This window comes from Aquarana catesbeiana, linkage group LG08 (genome assembly GCF_042186555.1).
Source record: "Aquarana catesbeiana isolate 2022-GZ linkage group LG08, ASM4218655v1, whole genome shotgun sequence".
NCBI classification, from domain to species: domain Eukaryota; kingdom Metazoa; phylum Chordata; class Amphibia; order Anura; family Ranidae; genus Aquarana; species Aquarana catesbeiana.
Window position 1 is genome coordinate 47,588,683 of NC_133331.1, and position 21,850 is coordinate 47,610,532.

The window sequence follows — 21,850 nt, forward strand, 5'->3', positions numbered from 1 at the left end:
AATATTGACAAACATAACAAAAGTTGTAGCTTTGGTAATTCAGCAATGTACATGCAATTATCTCTGTGGATTGTGGATTCTTCTGGTTATCTCTTACCAGACTGGACATATTTCATTTACTCTTCTCCCAAGATAAGAATTCACTGCACTCATAAAATTGTTGCCAAACTAATGAGTGACCCCTTCTTTGCCCCAACTGACTTGATACCTAAATCTCTTCTGAAGCCCTGCCCACATATATTTGTAGCATGAGGCGAAGGATGCCACAAAGGCTACAGCATGGTTAAAAGCATGCTAAATATGGCTGGCATGGAGTATATCAAACTGGCACTAGGGTTAAAATTGGCATTTTTTTCCTGAGTTTTGGTCAGTGGCGATGTCTCCAGGATAAAATTAGCAGGTCAATGATTTTCTTATTCCCTAGGTTATCTATCTGTGCATTTCTTTGCACCTGTCTTGAAAACAGCCCCACCCCAGCGTGAGGTCACTTTTGTTTGCCTGGAAACTATCCCGGGGGTCATGTGACTCCATCCTAAAAGTTTACACATGAAGTTGTATTGGAGGAGAATGAAAAAAAATCCTCTGCTCATCTCTTGGGATTCAGTAATGTTACCTGACATTAAACACATTTTCACATTTTTGTTCACCTTCAGCGGATGGTCACTTCTCACCTTCCATCAGCCGGACCTCTGTCAGTAGGTCAGTAATTGTTGTCTGGTTGGTGTATTTGAGGATGGCTCCGGAAGTTCGGATGGGGTCACCACATGGCAGGTTGGGCTTGGTTCTTGATGCAACATCTGCGATTAGATAACATCTGGAGCCGACAGTTTTCCCCAGAGTCTCCCACTGTGCAACATCCTAGCCAAACAACACAGACAAGTCTGAATACTCTGTACCTTCATCAGCCAACTTCACCCACCTCTGATATTTTCCAGAGGAGTGGAGGCTGTTATAGCCACAAAGAGGGGAAACTCCATATGAGGAAAAAGAGGACAGATAACACTTGTTATAATAAAGACAACCGGGTCATCTCCAGCAAACATCCTATAGATATCTGAAGGAAGTCTTCAGACAAAAAATGTAGGGCAGAGTGTGTCGGGTACTGACCTCACACGCTATTGGCACACATTGGGTACGAACGTTTTATGTATAGAATGCTGGCAATTTTACTTTACTTTTTAGAAAAAAGTTTAAGATGATATTTGTACTATTGGAGTTGAGTTTCCCTTTTACTTTTTGGGATACCAAAGTGACAGAAAACTATATTGTATATGGAAGACTTAAGCTGGATACCCAATATACAATTTTCTTCAGATTTTTTCCTTTAGATTTACCAAAACCATATAATATGAGGTCACACCTAAACACTTTCAATTTGTATGCAATCAGGCAGGCCATTGCACTACATAGTTGAAGGTAAATGTAAGGGAAATCGAACAACAAAAGTTGTATAGTGTGTATCCAGCTTAAGCTTTACCTATGCAGCTTCCCAGTGGCATATAATAATAGGATCTATGGACCATCTGGCAGGGATGACCAGGGTGTCTTTAATATAACAAGCATGTAATTACCCAATTTCCTTTGGGGTCCAACCGTCTGATGTATGTTTGAACTTCAAGGTTGCTATGACTATATATTTTGAATCTCAAGATGGTAAAGATTTAAGCCGGTCATATATGGATTAAAATTTGTCCGGTTCAGCAGGCACTATGTGAATTTTGATCCATGTATAGGCAGGCTGATTGTACCCAAGTTGATCCATCGATCAACTTGCGTACAACCAGCCTGTGAGTTTTTTCTACATGCAATTACTGCCGACAGTAATCATTCTGCCAGCCAGGAAAGCTCTCCGCACCTCCTGCCAGCACAATACAATAGCACTGCGGGAGGCATTCTCCCCATCAACACTGTGTTAATGGGAGATTCAAGCGATTTTCTTACCTTCTACCCGTGGTGGACGGGAAGAAAGTTATGTAATGTATGGCTTCCTTTAGTTGTCTCACTTCAAAAACTGCATCTTTCTGAAGATTTTAATGAGGACATTATGGGGGAGATTTACTAAAGCTGGTACACTCAACCTGATGCAGCTTTGCATTGTAGCCAATCAGCTTCTAATTTTATCTTGTTCAATTAATCTTTGACAATAAAACCTGAAAGCGCTCTCCATCTTTGTTAAATAACCCCCACTGTAACGTTCCTTCTGGATGCTGCTTTGTATTTAGAGATAGTGTGAACTCATATTCAAACTCCATAACAATGACCATGGTTTTGGAAGGGGATGTGTGACATGCTTCTATAGGTGTGATTGCTACATTGGGATGTTTATCTTGTAGGTTGATGTACTTAAGAATAAAATTAAAGTGGTTCTAAAGGCTCAGTGTTTTTTTGTTTTTTTTTTACCTTAATGCACCGCATGCATTAAAGTAAAAAACCTGGCTGCAGCTCCCCCCCCTCAGCACCCTAATGCTCTGTACACACGGTCAGATTTTCCGGCGGAAAATGTGTGATAGGACCTTGTTGTCGGAAATTCCGACCGTGTGTGGGCTCCATCACACATTTTCCATCAGAATTTCCGACACACAAAGTTTGAGAGCAGGCTATAAAATTTTCCGACAACAAAATCCGTTGTCGGAAATTCCGATCGTGTGTACACAAATCCGATGCACAAAGTGCCACGCATGCTCAGAATAAATTAAGAGACGAAAGCTATTGGCTACTGCCCCGTTTATAGTCCCAACATACGTGTTTTACGTCACCGCATTTAGAACGATCGGATTTTCCGACAACTTTTTGTGACCGTGTGTATGCAAGACAAGTTTGAGCCAACATCCATCGGAAAAAACCCTAGGATTTTGTTGTCGGAATGTCCGATCAATGTCCAACCGTGTGTACAGGGCATATTACTTACCTGAGCTCCCATCTTGATCCAGCAATCTGCACAAGAGCAGTGGCTTTCCCAGGTCTCTGTCCCCTCACTGGCTACTGCTGCTGTCAATCACAGCCACTAAGCCAATGAGGAGGGAGCTGGGGGGGGGGGGGCAAGCAGTGCTCTGTGTGTTAATGGACATACAGCGTACTGCTCAGCAGCAAGCCTGTTTGAGTGCCCCCATAGGAAGAGGCTTGCTATTGGGGGCACTTGGTAGGGGGGAGGAGCCAGGACTGCCATCAGGGGATCCAAAAAGAAGAGGATTGGGGCTGCTCTGTCCAAAAGTATGTTTGTTATTTCTTAAAAGAAAAATCTTTTCATTAAAATCACTTTTCTTTATATAAATATGTTCACATGGGACATTGGCAAGTATTTAGATGGAATGTTCCAGTCGGTCAGCACTGGTCATCTTACTAATTATCATTTGTGGCTGAAGGAAATGATTCTAGAGTTTGTTTTAGGAGAGGCTTACCTCCATCCTCAGAGGGTCCACGAACGCTATGACAGCTGGGTGCCGACTAATGATATCCACATATATATCCACCATCTCCTCGGGGCTCTTCCATGTGCCACTTATGATTTCATATTTACCTTTGTTCTAAGAGGAGATGGAAATGTGTTTTGCAGAGAATTTGTATAATAAGGACAGAGGTCAGCAATGCAAAAGCGCTAAACTTAACAAAAATAAAATCTGCAAACACTTTCAATTAGGCAAAGCGATCGGCTACTTACGTAGTCCATTAATTCGTGGGCTGCGCAATTTATGGCTAAGTAGATGTCTGTTCCCAGTTCTAGGCCAAGCTGTTCGCAGGCTTCCCGCAATAAATCCAGAGGTTGATCTATGCGGTCACCTGCTAATACCAGACAGCCCAGTGCAGACACACTCTTAGTACCCGACTGCTGGAATTAAGGCGAGAAAACAAAAAAAAAAGCTGTTAAATACAAAAGTGCCTCACTTCTCCTCTCCTCCCCCCCCCAAGGGCCCTGCAGCATCTTGACATTTCACAAATGATGTGTTTACTTCTACGAGGTGATGGAGTACTGCTACAATGGATTCACTTATGTGGGATTGCAGCCGAGAATAGGAGAGAAAATATTAGATTGTTTGAGAAGATTCATCCAAAATGTTTTATCAGTGTGCATCACTCCGAGCTCAAGAGAAGCATCTGCACCTCCAGACATAAAACACGCCAAGGGCAACGTCGTATAGATTGGGACAATGAAACATCGCAGCTTGATGATAGAAAACCTTCTTTTAAGATTTAGGTTTGTCCCAAGTATGCTTAAATCCACTAAGGGTCCTTTCACACGGGTGGTCCGCCTGACAGGCTCCGCTTTGTTCAGCGGGGGATCGATCCGATCTGAGCAGGCGGGTGACAGGTGCATCTCCACTCACTGTGCAGAGACGGACCTGTCAGAGCCCACTCTCCTCTATTGGGAGATTGGATGAAAATGATAATCACCTGTCCGTTTTCATCCAATCCCATCCGATCCACCAGATGGATGAAAAATAGGGTCACCATCTGTCTGGATTTCACAGACAGGATCAGATAGCAGCAGGTGTCAGCGGACATGTCACCACTGACATCTGCCGCTCCATATGAGTGAATGGAGGGTCCGATTGATTAAGTTCGCCTGAAAAACTGACAGGCGGACCTGATCGAAAAGCCCGCGTGAAAGGGGGCCTTACAATTGCCACTTGTGCTAAAACCGTGTTCCAAGCATCAACTACTCTTTTGGTAAAATAATACTTTATAATGTTAGTTTAGAACTTTCCTCCTGATAGTTTGAGGTCATGTCTCCATGTTTTTGATCTTCGTCTCATAATTAACTACTATACAATTTACTGTAGACATGCAAAGTGACGAACTGGTACATCGCTGTGTCTGGCTTTAGGGTGCATGCACCCACTGTGATTTTACACAGCGGGAGTCTGTCAGCAGGTCCTGGCCAATGATTCATGGGCAGGACCCCCGATTGGATGTGTCTAATCACAGCCCAGAGCCTTGTGTGGACAATCAACACAGGGCTCTGTACAGAGGGAATGATCTCTCTGTTTTTTATCCCTGCAAAGACAAAGAGATTATTAGTATAAAGCAGCACCCTTTACACACATTAGCGCTTGTTAGGCATACAGTTAAACCTTTGATTGCCCTAGATGTTAACTATTTCTCAAATAAAAAGAAAAAAAAGAGAGCGCACCAGCCTAGTGCATTATCCTTGACAGATTTATTTAATTAAAAGCAAGATAAAAACTACTCACAAAGGTCGAAGAAAAATTCGCATAGCAATGGCGCAGAGGCAATTATTCCAGTGGTAGCAGTTTTCCAGGTCCCAGGAAGGAGGCATACGGACTACTGCTGGCTAACGCGTTTCGAAGGTGACCCAGAAGGGTCACCTTCGAAACGCGTTAGCCAGCAGTAGTCCGTATGCCTCCTTCCTGGGACCTGGAAAACTGCTACCACTGGAATAATTGCCTCTGCGCCATTGCTATGCAAATTTTTCTTCGACCTTTGTGAGTAGTTTTTATCTTGCTTTTAATTAAATAAATCTGTCAAGGATAATGCACTAGGCTGGTGCGCTCTCTTTTTTTTTTTTTCTTTTTATTTAATACTAGGACAATCCCATCCTTTGAGAGCAGCAAGGCCGAAATCCATAGTCCTTCTTGAACCCTTGGGACTTTCTAGCCAACACACCTGTGCGCAAGAGTACTTTTTGCTTCTTCTTTTTAACTATTTCTCAGCCAGTGTCATTAGTACAGTGACAGTGCATAGTATTATCACTGTATTAGTGTCAGATTGGCCACCACATTAGAACAGTCCCATTATAAGTCTCTGATCCACGCCATTAGTAGTACTAAAAAAAAAAATAAAAAAATCTAGTATATAGATAATAGGCCCTATACCTTTCACGCAGATTAAGAAGCTGGGCTCATAGGAGGCGAGTCCTGTGTACTTACCGCATTCTTACCTACAGCGTCCATTTGCTTTGTTATCTGTGCCTGTAGAGACAAGGCTAGGTCCACGGCCTGCAAAGAGACCACAGTGTGTCGGAATCACATTATTCAAGACAACAGACTTGCTGCACCCAACAGCCCTAGAGGAATGACCTACAAGTGCCAGCATTACAGAGAAGGAGAATATAGATTTCCTCAGGTCATCCTGGGACTGGAAGTCCACCCAAACATCTAATAGTGATGGTATTTCATAAAAGGTGTACACCACAGATGTGTCTGCACCCAAAAGTCCCCCCTCCTTTCTTAGAAATACAGAAATGTTCAATAAAACAGTCACTGTGCCCCTCCTTTACTGCATGATAGTGGTTGCAGGTAACAAACATAAAAGTTGCCTGAATAAGCTGCCAGCAGGGCACATGGGTAACCCACTGACCTCTCTACACACAAGACTGAAGCCACGTTCTACTACTATGACATTAATGAAGTTGAAAAAGGTTCAACATTTCAAACTACAGTAGTTTTGGTGCAGAGAAACCCCTTGCCCCCCACAAGATCCTTGTAATTGTGGCATAAAGTCCAAGGGGCAATGTGTGTGGTGCACACGGGCCCCGCGGGTGGGGGGGCCACTGTGACTAACACATCGCATAACATGGGGAAACGCCTGTTTTCTATCTGGGGATGGAGCCAATTGGGAGCTGAACCACACAGCTGCCATGAATCTGTACTATGTCTCATCCTATCCTTTCCTCCGGCTCCCAGTCTCCTCCACACCACAAGTGCTAAAGCTGCAACAAATATCCATCTAGCACTTGTGATGTGGAGGAGAGGCTCAGATGAATATTCCCTTCCTCTCCCTGTGTGGTGACAGCTGTCAAGTAACCAGTGGGTGCTTCAGTATGCCCACTGGTTACATAGTATAGATGCCCAGTAGCTGCAGGGTTCGACTCCTTCCCCAGCAGGAATATTAATCTATACTTTTGGACCTAGAGACAACATTGTCATATTTGTATGATTAACTGTTATTTACAGCTTGCTCAGCTCCTTCCCCAGCAATATCACAGATCACTTTAAATGTAACTTGCTGAATTGCTGCATGCGCAGTAAACACAGGGGTCCAGAATTTAACCAGATACAGAATTGACTGCTACAGGTAAGCTGTGCAGGGGAAGGCTGTACTGTGAGATAGGAGGATCACTTACTCTTGACCCCTGAACCCTTTGTCACTTAATCCTGACCCCCGAACGCCGCGTCACCTACGCCTGACCCCCCCGAACGCCGCATCGCCTACTCCTGACCCCCGTATGCTGCGTCACTTACTCCTGACCCCCGTACGCTGCGTCACTTACTCCTGACCCCCGAACTCTGGTTCACCTACTCCTGACCCCCGAACTCTGAGTCACCTACTCCTGACCCCCGTACGCTGCGTCACTTACTCCTGACCCCCGAACTCTGGTTCACCTACTCCTGACCCCCGAACTCTGAGTCACCTACTCCTGACCCCCGTACGCTGCGTCACTTACTCCTGACCCCCGAACTCTGGTTCACCTACTCCTGACCCCCCGAACTCTGAGTCACCTACTCCTGACCCCCCGAACTCTGAGTCACCTACTCCTGACCCCCCTAACTCTGCATCACCTACTCCTGACCCCCCTAACTCTGCGTCACCTACTCCTGACCCCCCTAACTCTGCGTCACTTACGCCTGACCGCTAAAGTCTGCCTTACTACAGACGTGCACTCTGTGTTACTATTCTACCGATCTCTGCACTCTGTGTCACGTACTACTGAACCCATGACTCTGCTTCCCTTTAAAGCAATTACATGTAACGCATTTAGATGTGAACTCTAGTCTTCCCTTCAGTCTTGCACAGGCTCCTCTCCTAGACTGAAATTAGTTACTCTAATTTCACTGCACCCTGTCAGCTCCTCACAATGTGCATTGGTGTGTGCAGAAAGTCTAGCTGCAGGATGTCCAGTATTACTTAGCTCTTCCTCCCCAGCCTGACTGTCTCTGGATCGCCCCTTTCATTCATTGTATTTAATTTCTCATATTGTAACGATCCCCTTTGTATACTGTTGGCTTGCTTTCCCATTTCTAAACTATTGTTAAACTTGTCACTTTCTCAGTGACAAGTATAACAATCCGTTTTTAATATATAAAGAAGATAAATAAAAAGGATATTTTGAAGACAAAGACACCTCCCGGCCATATGGCATCCTCCCTCTCTCCCCAATAATAAGCCTCCTTGTAAAGGTCAGTACATGCAAATGTGCCATACAAGGAACATTCTGTGATCTTCATATACATAAAGTGAATATTTCTCACACAGCACGCTTTAACTCTTCATTGGCCTGAAAAGATTCATCATTTTATGTGGTGCTGCTGGAAAAATACATAATTTTGATGTTGGATCATATATAATAAGGGTGGCTGTAAACTCCCTGATGCAATTGTCCTATATGATGCTTGGACGAGGGTTGGGCCATTTTAACTACCACCGGTGGATGATGACAACCTTTGATGACAGAGACATCTGTAGCAATGGATATCCTGGGGAAGCAAACCCAGGAGCAAACAAATGGCCCCTGTCCCCATCTATAACCAGGCATGTACTGGCCATCAGGACTACCGGGGGTTTGTGAAATTAATGGCTGCATGACTTGCACAGCCATTAATTTGAGCACGCTGTACTGCCAATGGCTAGGTATGGAACTTCAGGGATGCGGCACACTTCAGCTCTTTCCGGACACTGCACACATCTTCGGGCACCTCCCGCCCGCGCTCATCCTTTTATGTCACCGCTCGACTTCCCCCACCCCCCTCCTCTCCAACAGCTCTTCAGCATCGTCCGGCAAAACTCAGCCTTCTCCGGCGGCCTCTGCGGTAACGGTCGCTGTTAGTTTAAATGAGCTGCCCGTGTGACGTCCTGAGAGCAGCCAACAGGCAGAGAGGTCCCCGGAGCAGACGAGGGAGGCTGGAGGATGACGGTGCTGCAGGAACCCATCCAGGTAACCGGCCGGCCTGGATAATGCAGAGCCATTGAATATATAGCAAAGGATGTGGCTCTAATTAAAATAACATCAAAAATCCATTCGGTGCAAATAATGATTGAAACAATATGCATAATCCAACATAGCTAAAAAAAAAATGTGCAATTTAGTCTCTTCGAGTGTGCAGAGAAAAAATGCAAATCAAAACAGCTAGAGTAAAGTGTCCCAGTGCAAGAAAAAAAACTCTGGGCAGTGTGATCCCACTTGTGGAAAAAGATATGCTTTACTTGATTCTCCATCCTGCTAGACCAGTTTTCAGAGAGTCTTTTCCCCCATGCTCCAGCAGTCTAAGGTCTTCCGATGTCATCAAGGCATCATCCCTCTATTGTAGGGTCATAGACCCTGCTCTTTTTTTGATTATATCAGAGGACCTTAGACCGCTGGAGCATGGGGAAGAACATGGGGAGGAAGACATGCAGTTTAGGGCTATGGTTTCTGCATCAGTCTTGATGACATCAGAAGACCTTACACCGCTGGACCATGGGAGAGAAGACTCTGGGGACCAGTCTAGCAGGATGGGGGATCAAGTAAGCAAATCTTCTTTTTTCATGCTGCCTGGACCTAAACAAGCCCTTGCAGTGTGGGCACAATTTTATTGTCACATGACAAACCTACCTTTGAAGCGAAGTCCTCCAGCAGCGTGCTGTCACTGCTGCCGGGGGGCTTCTTCCTTCACCCGGTCTTCCTTTTGGGTTTGCATGCTCCTGCTGTGTGAATAGCCGGGCCATGATGACGTCACTCTCGCGCAAATGCACAGGATACTGTTTTTGTGCGTGTTTGCAAAATTAAAGTGGGCCGGTCTGGATGAAGTCCAGCCCCGTCTATAACTGGCCTTTACAGCAAGGAGCACATGGAAGGGCAACGCATGCAAGACAAAACCAGAGAAAATTCCCAGCTCAACTCAACAGAGGTAGCCCAGTCCTCCTCAAAGGCACAGGGGCACACTGGACACCCAGAACTTGGCAGAATGGCAGCATTGCTGGGTGTCCAGTGTGCCTTTAAGGAGGACCAGGCTAATTCCAGGCCCACCTGCCCTCTATCTATCCGTTATAATGCATGTGCTCTCACTGTTCGAGACTCTCATAAATTTACAAGGGTTAGGACTGCAGGGTGCCGTGAAGGGGCCCTGCAGCTTTCGCATGTATTTGCAAATGTGTGCTAACTAAACCCCTGTATTTAACACATACTGTTAGACAGGTTAATTTGGTTGGTAAGCAGACTGGTTGGGGACTTGAGCTGGGAATTTTTTTTGGTTTTGTCTTGAAGCAAACCCAGGAGTCATCAGCTGTCATGGACCATGGACCTTTAGCCTCAGTTTACACTGATGCGATGTGGTAAATGCAGCGAATCCTGTGTGTTTCCCGCACCGCATTGCAATCACACGGCGTCCATGCGATCTGCTGCGCTTGTCAATGTTAGATTAACACCACCCCAAAACAGATTGCAAAATGCAGTGTGACTGTCAGAATCACATCGCACGTGTGTGAACACCCATGCGATGCAATGCGATAAAAGAAAGGGTCCTGCACCATTCTGGTGCAGACGCAATGTGTTTTGAGCCATAAAATTTGCAGTGCAATTCCTGTGCGAATCACATGTGGTATCTGCAACACACAAGTGTGAACCCAGGCTTAATCTGTCTGTTGGCTGTACACAAATATGTGGCAGCATGAAGATGGGCCTTATTTTGTGCTGACACATTTTTGCTTACCCAGTTTGTCCTGGGAGCACACTTAACTGTGACCGCACTATCACTGACTGCTCCTGGTCACATAGCAATGAGGTAGGATGAGTTTTTAATCGCGTGATCACATGATTGTGCTAATGAACTTGTGTATTGTATTAAAACAGATTTCCTGGGGAGATATCTTCTCTGTATCAAGTATCCAAAAGATAAACACAGGGGTAATATTCTGCCAGACCTTTATACTAACCTTTATTATATACTATAAGGCCAATAATGTGTGAACCCCTGACCATCACACCTACAGTTGTGCTCAAAAGTTTGCATACACTGCCAGAAATTGTGAAATTTTGGCATGGATATTGAAAATATGACTGATCATGCCAAAAACTGCCTTTTATTTAAAGTGTAAGTTCACCTTTATAGAAAAATCTGTAAGGTGAACTTACACAGGACCCCCTCCCCGCTCCCCCCCCCCCCCTGTCCCGCTGACCTGGAGCACGGCGATATCCCACTATGAGCCCTGGTATAGCCACGTCACCGGTCCGGGGCTTAGAAATCCCCTCGGCTTCCTCTCCTCTTCTCCCCCCACTGACAGGATGGGCTATGCGGATCCTGATTTTGCCGGCGCCGACCAATTAGCATGCTTCTAAATGTCCCTACTGACAGGGTACGTTTTGGAGATTAAGCTGCAGGGGATTTCTAAGCACCAGTGACGCAGCTATACCACGGCTCATATCGGGATATCGCCACACTCCAGGTCAGCGGGGCCGGGGGGGGTGCTGAGGAGGGGGTCTTGTGTAAGTTCACCTTACAGTTTTTTCTGTAAAAGTGAACTTACCCTTTAAGGATAGTGATCATATGAAGCCATTTGTTATCACATACAGTGGGGAAAACAATTATTTGATCCCCTGTCGATTTTGTAAGTTTGCCCGCTTACAAAGAAATGCAGGGTCTCTAATTTTCATCATAGGTGTATTTTAAATGACAGAGACAGAATATCAACCAAAAATCCAGAAAAACAGGTTATAAATTGAGTTGCAGTTCAGTTTGAAAAATAAGTATGTAGCACCCTGATGTTTAGGCAGGGTTGCTAAGTAAATTTAGTTTGCCAGGCAGGAGTTGCCCTGGTTAATTGTTAGTGGATCCACTGATTCTGAGTTCTGGACTTGCTGCACCTTCTTTCTTCTGTGGCTAGGTGGCATTCTGCTGGTGACATTAGATAGACAAGAGCTTAGCAAGGTCAGGTTATGAATGGATGGGGTGTCTCAGCCAATTGGCGGGGGGGTTACTTTGGTCCCTTGGCCAGCTGGAAGTGCCTATTTATTTGGGTGGAGTCAGGTGATTGGTGTTCTGTGCCACCTGGACGGCTGTCTGGGTAGATGTGTGTTATGCTGCCCTGAGCTGCTAGGCCATAAACCTGAGGCCTATCCTGGGGACATCTGGCTGCTAGGCTGTCTGAGGGGCTATCCAGAAGCAGTAGAAGCAGCGCATGGTCGGGACTGCAGGATTGGAGTCCAACTGAGAGTAACAGGGAACCAGTTGTGGTCGGAGGTAGAGGGGAAGCTATCGCAACTAAGGCACCATCAACCTTGTTACCGGAAACTACGGTAAGTAAGCTGGAGCCAGTACCAGAGCAGTCTTCCCACCAGCCAGGGAAGGTGAAGAAGTGGGAAAACTTCACCGAGTGCCAAGCCAGGGACCCAGCGGGACAGCAGAGGTGACACTTGAGAGGAGCCTCAGTGAGTGCCAAGCCAGGGGCCCAGCAGGGAAGCGGGGGTGACGCTTGAGGAAGATACTGAGTTATGGAAGTGGAAGAGCTCAGGGGATCCAGTGCGATTGTGTATGAGAGTCTAATGAGAGACTGGGAGCTCAGTGAGTGAAGACCTACAGTGAGACTGTAGCATGCGAGGAGAACTATTCTGTGTTACCAATAGTTAAGAACAAATACCGTTAGTGACTGTTATAAGATTTGTTGCCACAGGAGACAACGGTCCTACCTATACAGAAGTGGTATGCGGCTGAGGCCTTCCACTGTATAGCTGTCTACCTATAGAAGTCTCAGAGACTGCCAATTATTATTGCACCTACTTAAGGGTGTCCAGGCCCTAACCCTCTCTCCCACAGTTATTGTACAAGAGACAATAAAACTCTTTGCATTCAAAAAGTGTCTGGCACCCAGTACTTCAGCTTGTATTACACCCACCATGTCTTGTAACCCACTCTACCAAGAAGGATGTCAGCTCTCCCCATCTATGGAGGTCACCATTAGGCCTCTAGAAGTCTGGGACAGCGCTACAAGTATTTGATCCCCAAGCAAAACATTACTACCAACCAAGAATAATCCTGGCGCCCAGAGACTGACTACAGTATGTGCTCATGTGGTGCACAGATTAGTCCAGTCAATGTAAGAAGGTGCTCCTAACAACAACTTGTTCTGTGTATAAAAGACACCTGTCCACAGAATCTCTTTCTTCCATTTAAACCTCAACATCATGGGCAAGACCAAAGAGCTGTCACAAGGCTGGAATGGGCTACAAGACCATCAGCAAAAGCTTGGTGAGAGGGAGACAACTGTTGGATTGATTATTCGTAAATGGAAGAAATACAAAATAACCATCAATCATCCTCTGTCTGGAGCTCCATGCAAGATTTCACCTCGTGGGGTAAGGATGGTTATAAGAAAAGTGAGGGATCATCCCAGAACCACACGGGAGGAGCTTGTGAATGATCTCAAGGTAGTGGGGAACACAGTCACCAAACAAACCATTGGTAACACAATATGCCGCCATGGATTGAAATCCTGCAGCGCCAGCAAGGTCACCCTCCTCAAGAAGGCACATGTACAGGCTCATCTGAAGTTTGCCAACGAACATCTAAATAATTCAAAGGAGGATTGGGAGAAAGTTCTGTAGTCAGATGAGATCAAAATTAAGCTCTTTGGCATTAACTCCACTCGCTGTGTTTGGAGGAAGAAAAATGCTGACTATGACCCCAAGAACACCATCTCTACAGTCAAGCACAGAGGTGGAAACATTATGCTTTGGGGCTGTTTCTATGCTAAAAGTAGAGGCCGATTTTGCCACATTGAGGGGCCAATGGACGGGCCATGTATTGTAAAATCTTGGATGAGAACGTTCTTTCCAGAACACTGAAGATTGGTCGTGGATGGGTTTTCCAGCATGACAACGACCCAAAACATACCACCAAGGCAACAAAGGAGTAGCATAAGAAGAAGCACATTAAGGTCATGGATTGGTCTAGCCAGTCTCCAGACCTTAATCCTATAGAAAATTTATGGAGGGTCCTGAAACTTTGAGTTGCCAAGTGCCAGCCAAGAAACCTTAAGGATTTAGAGAAGATCTGTAAAGAAGAGTGAACCAAAATCCCTCCTGAGATGTGTGCAAACCTGGTCACCAACTACAAGAAACGTCTTACCTCTGCTTGCCAACAATGGTTTCTCCACCAAGTACTAAGTTATGTTTTGCTTGGGGATGAAACACTTATTTTACTCAGTGAACTGCAACTCAATTTATAACATTTGTATCATGTGTTCTTTCTGTATTTTTGGTTGAGACGAGGGGGGTGTCACAGCTGAAGGAGAGGTGCGAGGGCCGCATGAAATGGCCTGGCAGACCGGATTCAGCCCATGGGCCTTGTGTTTGACACATGTGCCATAGTGTATCTACTGTGTATTTTGTATCTGGATCACCTCTTGGGTGTCTCTTTTCCAATCTAATCCAGTCCCATTTTTCAAATCCCTTACTGTGAGAGATTCTCCCCCCTTCTATGAATTCAGGTCTCTCTGCATGTCGCACTACAGTAACAAATATGTAAATATAAGTGAGGTTTGTGTAAGTATGTGACACCACAGTGGCATATGTACATAGAAATCAGGTGGTATCTAACCTGCTGAGCCGTTAGCCCCGGTCGAGGGACCATCATGACCTCCTTCATAAGGTTCAGCTTTCCGGGAGAACACTTGCCGTAGCTCAGCAATGTAATCAGAGGGGTTGGTATCGCCATCTTGCTGGGCAGCTGTGTGAGGAAGACCACAGATAACAGAAATATCATTTTTATCTCACAATTTGGTGATCAGTTTCTAGCTCTGGCTCCACTGCCACTTGTCTGTAGGAAGCAAAGAGCTGCTGAGGCGAGGGAAAGGTAATAACAGTCACACAGTTGGCCATCAAGCACAGTAAAAAAGAAAAATATATATCCTCCCTCTCCAACCTTATACAAAACATTTAATAAATATAATATTTTTTTATTTTTTTTTGCATGCTTCTTATTTTGAAGAAATTCATACGTTTCTGCCTTTTTGACATCATCATCGAGTATCTAACCAAGATTCCTTTCTTGGCAGCCTGTGGAAGCGGTTGAGCAATCTGTATGCCTGCATGGTCTAGGTGGGATTAAGTCAATGAAGCAGTTATCGGCCAATGCATGGGCTGTGACAGGGGAGCACAGAACTCCCCTGTCATTGCTGCAGCAACCTGGGTTGGCAACATTGGGCTACAGCAGAAGGAGGACTACACTTTGCAAGGCAGATCACTACTCTGCTGCCATCCAGGGAGCTATTAGTATTCTGCTTTTTTTTTTTTTTTTTTTTAAACTCTTTTTATTGACAAGCTGTACAAAAAGAAAGACATGTTGGTATAATGACCAAGGTGCTCAACATGAGCACAATGAAAATACAGTTAAGTACACAATTACGTATCATATATACAGCTGTATACAGAGATCAGTGATACATTTTTCACATAAACGGATGACATCCAGTCACTTATTAGCTAAGTAATGGTGAGTCCGGTATCAGACAACACTATCAGGCATGGAGGTATGAGCACGCCCGGATCTATATAGTATTTTGTTTTTCTAGGCAACACAGCATCATACTTACTGCCTGGCAAGGCAAAGTTGCAGCTGGGGTAATGATTTACTAAGTGCTAGGGAAGGTGGTGGAGATGCTGGTGTGTACTCATGGTGGCCCCTGTAGCAATGAAAGGGCTGAGGGCTATACAAAGCAGAAGCCAGTCATGGCTGGGGCATCTTTCTGTAAAGGTTGTGCGGAGGCTGGGCAGGGTCACACAGAAAAGCATGGTGAAAATAAGTATTTTGCTAGGTGGCTGCCACTCTGGTGAAACATTTAAAGGATAATTTTACTAAAAGTTAAGTTTTCCTTCAAAGTGATTTCAATTGAATTTACTGTAAAAATATCTTCCATCATACTTGATTTGATTGTAGCCGTATTAGTGCAATTGTGACAGAGAAAATTGAGTACTGTCCGTGATACTTTTTTTATTTGCACTAACATACAATTTTTCAGGACAAGCTTTCGGGGTATGTGCCCTTCTTCAAGGTCCAAGCAGTACTGATTCACATATTTTTAAGCAGAATGTAAAAGAAAAAAAAAAGAGAGAAAAAAAAGAGAAAAACAAACACATACAAATCAATGGTAATAAAGATAGCAGCAGAGTTAGTGAGATAAGACAGAGGGAGAGCTATAGACTGGAGGAGGGGGGGTGGGATACTGGTCACAGAGGGGGTCGTAAAACTTTAGAAAACTTTTTTTTTCTTTTACATTCTGCTTACTTGATTTGATTGTAGCCGTATTAGTGCAATTGTGACAGAGAAAATTGAGTACTGTCCGTGATACTTTTTTTATTTGCACTAACATACAATTTTTTAGGACAAGCTTTCAGGGTATGTCCCCTTCTTCAAGGTCCAAGCAGTACCGATTCACAAATTTTTAAGCAGCATGTTAAAGAAAAAAAAAAAAAAAAAAGAAAAAAAAAAGGGAAAGCCAAACACATACAAATCAATGGTAATAAAGATAGCAGCAGAGTTAGTGAGATAAGACAGAAGGAGAGAGAGCTATAGAATGCAGGGGGGGATACTAGTCACAGAGGGGTCGTAAAACTTTAGCATAATGTGTAAGGAAACCAATATCTAAATTCAGGCCCTTATTTTTCGTGTCAAAAAGAAGTATCATTCTTAGTTCAAACGTTTTCCTTTCCTGGATAGTTCTGAAATTCCCTTGCAAGCGAGGATGAATTTGCACAGACATACCATCAAAGAACATAAAGAAGACAGTTTATGCACACCTGTGGGACATCATTTCTCATAGCTGGACCACACTATAGAAGACCTCAATGTTTTAGTTCTTAAAGGGAATTTCAGAACTATCCAGGAAAGGAAAACGTTTGAACTAAGAATGATACTTCTTTTTGACATTAAAAATAACGGCCTGAATTTAGATATTGGTTTCCTTACACATTATGCTAAAGTTTTACGACCCCTCTGTGACTAGTATCCCCCCCCTGCATTCTATAGCTCTCTCTCCCTCTGTTTTATCTCACTAACTCTGTTGCTATCTTTATTACCATTGATTTGTATGTGTTTGGCTTTCCCTTTTTTTTTTTTTTTTTTTTCTTTAACATTCTGCTTAAAAATTTGTGAATCAGTATTGCTTGGACCTTGAAGAAGGGGACATACCCCAAAAGCTTGTCCTGAAAAATTGTATGTTAGTGCAAATAAAAAAAGTATCACGGACAGTACTCAATTTTCTCTGTCACAATTGCACTAATACGGCTACAATCAAATCAAGTAAGCAGAATGTAAAAGAAAAAAAAAGTTTTCTAAAGTTTTATGACCCCCTCTGTGACCAGTATCCCACCCCCCCTCCTCCAGTCTATAGCTCTCCCTCTGTCTTATCTCACTAACTCTGCTGCTATCTTTATTACCATTGATTTGTATGTGTTTGTTTTTCTCTTTTTTTTTTTCTCTCTTTTTTTTCTTTTACATTCTGCTTAAAAATTTGTGAATCAGTACTGCTTGGACCTTGAAGAAGGGGACATACCCCGAAAGCTTGTCCTGAAAAATTGTATGTTAGTGCAAATAAAAAAAGTATCACGGACAGTACTCAATTTTCTCTGTAAAAATATCAAATTCTAACATTCAATGTAAAAAGATCTCCCCTTAATCACCACTTTTCAGGACTGAATAAATCAAGTTTAGTTAAACAATCCTCACAGCGAAGTTCCTCTGTGTCTCTTATTAAAAAAGAAACTATAGTAAACATCTTTATACACAACCAAAAAATAAATTGGTTTTACCTTACAAAGTATGAACAGCCAGTCTTGTGATTTACATACATCTCCCACACTGTACAGACAGATAACACATAGTTCCTAAATAATTAATGTTCCTGTTTTTCAGCTTCCTGTGTGACCTCTGTACTTCCAGCTTCAGTAATGGGCAGAGAATCGCCAACATCGCCTCTGTCTGGCTGGCAGGAAGCAGAAATACTAAACCAGGAAGTAGAGGGTCTAGCAGAAGTGTGGATCGCAAGAATGGCTGAACAGGATAAGGAATTGCTTGCCAGGAAAGACTGTGTGTGAGTGTTGACATTACAATGAAGTTAGAATAAAAACACACACTCTTAGCTGCACTGAAATGTGCATCACACTGCCCCCTACTGACCCTCACACTGACAGCTGCCCATATAGAAATTTTACAGTGCAAGCCAGGGTGAATGGGAAACTATCTTGCTTGCTTTTAAGGAGCTGCAGATTAGCATTGGGTACCTTTGTAAAAGTATAACTAAAGGCAAAACTTTTTTTTTTTTTAACTTTTGGATAGAGTGGAGAGGGATTAGAACCACTGTCAGTCTTTATTGCGGTCTGTGCCCCGTTAAGGAGATTCCCCCTCTCTATTTGTCCTGTTTACCATTATAATTGAAAGTGAAAGGAAAAGAAATCACACATTTTGGGTTGTCTCCAGAAAAGTAATAGGGATGAAATCTTCCAATGGGGACACTAGTTCTAGTGACCTGGGGGGTGATTTCCTCTCACTTCCTGTTTGGTTATGGGACAGGAAGTGAAGGGAAATCTCTGCAATGGGACACAGATGGGAGAAAAAAAATCTGACAGAGGTTATAATCCTCCCTTGCTGTATCCAAAATGAAAAAAAATAAGTTTTGCCTATAGTTCTACCTTAAGTCTATGATCTACCAAAACATGCAGATGACATATTCCTATATTTTAGACCCACACATCTGCAGAAAAGGGCAATGATATGCTATCAAATTATAACCCGTTAGTTGCTGATCAATCTCCCTACCCATAGTTATTAAACAAGTTAAATGATAACAGCAACGGGAGACACATATGCACCAATAAGCACACCATGAGACAAAGATTTACTAGTATTATGTCTGTAAAATGTTGATGTATCACTCTGTCTTATCATCGAGAGGCTGCGACCTTCTCTCCCCCCCCCTCCCCCCTCTTTATTGCTTGTATTCCCGGGCTTTGCCCAAAAACTTTTGAAAAAATAATAAACTATATATTTGAAAAAAAAAAAAATTATAACCCGTGAGAGTAAAGCTGCACACAACATACAGACCTCGTTATGTCTTAATGCAGATATATAGGAGTAGAGTGGGACTTCCCTGAGGATCGCACTGCTTGTAGCCACCGCCAAAGACACCGCGCTGACTGCCAGGCTGCCAATGACGATCGGCTCAGGAGGCTCGGAAGGAGGAATCGGCTTCTCTGCTGAAGCTGCCTTTTTACCTGCAGAGACGGAATATTGCAGCATTGTAGTCATCATCTCAGCATTACTGCCTATGGGGTGATATCGTGGTACCTTATCCATCATGTCAGCACTTCAGAAAGGTAGATATTGTGATCAGTACTGGGGCGAAGTCCCTTAGCACCCCAGGCAAAAAGGTCATAGTGTGGTCCCCTGCCCACGAGCTGTTGTAGGTCATTCCCCTTTTTCATACACCTTCCAGCTTAGGTGCCTAAGGCAGTTGTCTTTTTTGCTTACCCCTCATTCCAGCCCTGTTGTAAGGCCTTGTTCACACAAATGCAGATGTAGAGCAAATTGATACATTTTTCAATCAAATCACAGTGTGCAGAGCTGACTGCTTCTAGGAAAAGTCCTGCAAGCGCCAACTCTCCACCACCAACTACCACAGTCACCAGTGTATTCCTCTTACTTTTTTGTGTTTTTCATATTTTGTGTTTAACAGTTAAGACTGGATGGGGCTTAGTCTCAGCTTGGAGAGAAGTGGAAGCCCTGTATACAGGCACAAGGGAACCAATCTGAGGGCAAGGAAATGAGCCAGCCAGTACTGCTAATTTACATACTTTGCTGGACATGACAGGTTCACTTTAAAAGAGAAGTAAGGGATTTTTTTCCCCCTCCATTTAGTCACCTTTCCCCTACATGTCCCACCATATAGTCACTTTTCCCCTACATGTCCCTCCATATAGTCTCCTTTCCCCTACATGTCCTTCCATATAGTCACTTTTTCCCTATATTTCCCTCCATATAGTCACCTTTCCCCTACATGTCCCTCCACATAGTCACCTTTCCCCTATATTTCCCTCCATATAGTCACCTTTCCCCTATATTTCCCTCCATATAGTCACTTTTGCCCTATATTTCCCTCCATATAGTCACCTTTCCCCTACATGTCCCTCCACATAGTCATCGTTCCCTTACATGTCCCTCTATATCAGCCATTCTCAAGAAGGGTTTCATGGAGCCCTAGGGTTCCTTAAGCCAGGGTTGATTGCCTTTTCATTTGATGGTGCCTGCATAGTTATGGGTTGATGTAACTTGGCAGAGCCAGTGGCGCAACAAAAATGTATTTTTTTAGCTGCCTGTTGGGATAGCATTCTGATCATCACTGTAAGAGACATTCTCCCACTGACCACTAATACAAGGGGCACTTTTCCCACTGACTCCCAATGGGAGTTTTCTTTTTTTCTGGGGTTCCCCAGGACTGCAAAATTAAGGGTTCCTTTAGAGTAAAAAGGTTAAGAAAGGCTTTTTTCTCTCTCTCGCTATCTCTGTACTGTGTGTGTGGATATAAAAAAGTCTACACACCCCCGTCAACATGTCTGGTTTCTGTGATGTAAAAAAATGAGAACAAGATAAATCTTTTTAGAACTGTTTCCACCTTTAATGTGACATACAAACTGTACAACTCAATTAAAAAAACAAACTGAAATCTTTAAGGGGGGGGGGGAGTAAAAGTAAAAAAAATAAAATAATGTGGTTGCACACCCTCTTATAACTGGGGATGTAGCTGTGTTCAGAGTTAAGCAATCACATTCAAACTCCTGTGAAATAGGAGTCAGTACACACCTGCCATCATTTAACGTGCCTCCGATTAACCCAAAATAAAGTTCAGCTGTTCTAGTAGGTCTTTCCTGACATTTTCTTATTCGCATCCTACAGCAAAAGCCATGGTCCACAGAGAGCTTCCAAAGCATCAGAGGGATCTCATTGTTAAAAGGTATCAGTCAGGAGAAGGGTACAAAAGAATTTCCAAGGCATTAGATATACCATGGAACACAGTGAAGACAGTCATCATCAAGTAGAGAAAATATGGCACAACAGTGACATTACCAAGAACTGGACGCCCCTCCGAAATTGATGAAAAGACAAGAAGAAAACTGGTCAGGGAGGCCACCAAGAAGCCTACAGCAACATTACGGCAAAAAAGTTTGAGAAATTACTGCGCTAAACCAATCATGTGCAAAGCTTCTAACACTAAAACAAAGTCAAAAAAATATGTAAAAACAGTGTAGCGCTAAAACAACATCAAAGAAACAGCATAATACAGTGCATTAAAAATGTAAAAAACAAAGATTAATGATGTAGACTGAAAAAAATTATATTAATACAATCCAGTGACTATAAACTAGTGAAAACGTGAATTCACCACTGTAGTGAGCTAATTAAAGCAAATGTCTAAAATCTGGACTTAGGACTTAGGATCCACTCTTGAAGTGACACTTGGAAAATGGAAAAGAGCGGCTGGCCGTTAGAACGCCAGAGATAGTATATCTTCCACCAATGAAATGGGATATGTACTCTTACTGGACGGAGTGGACTCACATGCCAGCGGCAGTGAGTCAATCATGATTGGACAAAGCCAAGTAAAAGCCAAAGCAAAGTTGGGAGTCCAACGCTGCATGGGTCTTGGATGGAACTGGAACTTAGTTGGATATCGATCCAGACGTGGATGGTGGGTCAAAAAAATTTGCTCTCACCAGGACCATGTTATTCTTTGCAAGTTGAAAAAAAACCCGAATTAATTTTCCTTCACACAGCGTTCCCTACGAGCATCGACCAGCGCACTCTGCAAGAGCAAACATTACTTTGTCTTGCTACTGTAAGGGGGAATTTGGATTGCTTGCATCACTTGCTTC

General features: G+C 43.7%; 1 protein-coding gene across 2 annotated transcripts in view; it reads right to left on the reverse strand.

The window, feature by feature from the left end:
- Nucleotides 1-21,850, reverse strand: part of ENO4 (enolase 4) — a 49,831-nt gene that overhangs the window by 8,077 nt on the left and 19,904 nt on the right. The window contains exons 5-10 of one of the 2 annotated variants that reach the window (XM_073595799.1): nucleotides 19,026-19,195; nucleotides 14,526-14,654; nucleotides 5,886-5,954; nucleotides 3,659-3,823; nucleotides 3,399-3,524; nucleotides 672-858 (exon numbers count right to left, since the gene is read on the reverse strand). In XM_073595799.1, the coding sequence (XP_073451900.1) occupies nucleotides 672-858; nucleotides 3,399-3,524; nucleotides 3,659-3,823; nucleotides 5,886-5,954; nucleotides 14,526-14,654; nucleotides 19,026-19,195 (846 nt within the window). Of the gene's footprint in view, nucleotides 1-671; nucleotides 859-3,398; nucleotides 3,525-3,658; nucleotides 3,827-5,885; nucleotides 5,955-14,525; nucleotides 14,655-19,025; nucleotides 19,196-21,850 lie in introns of both variants that reach the window. The other variant, XM_073595798.1, reaches the window with a different exon arrangement.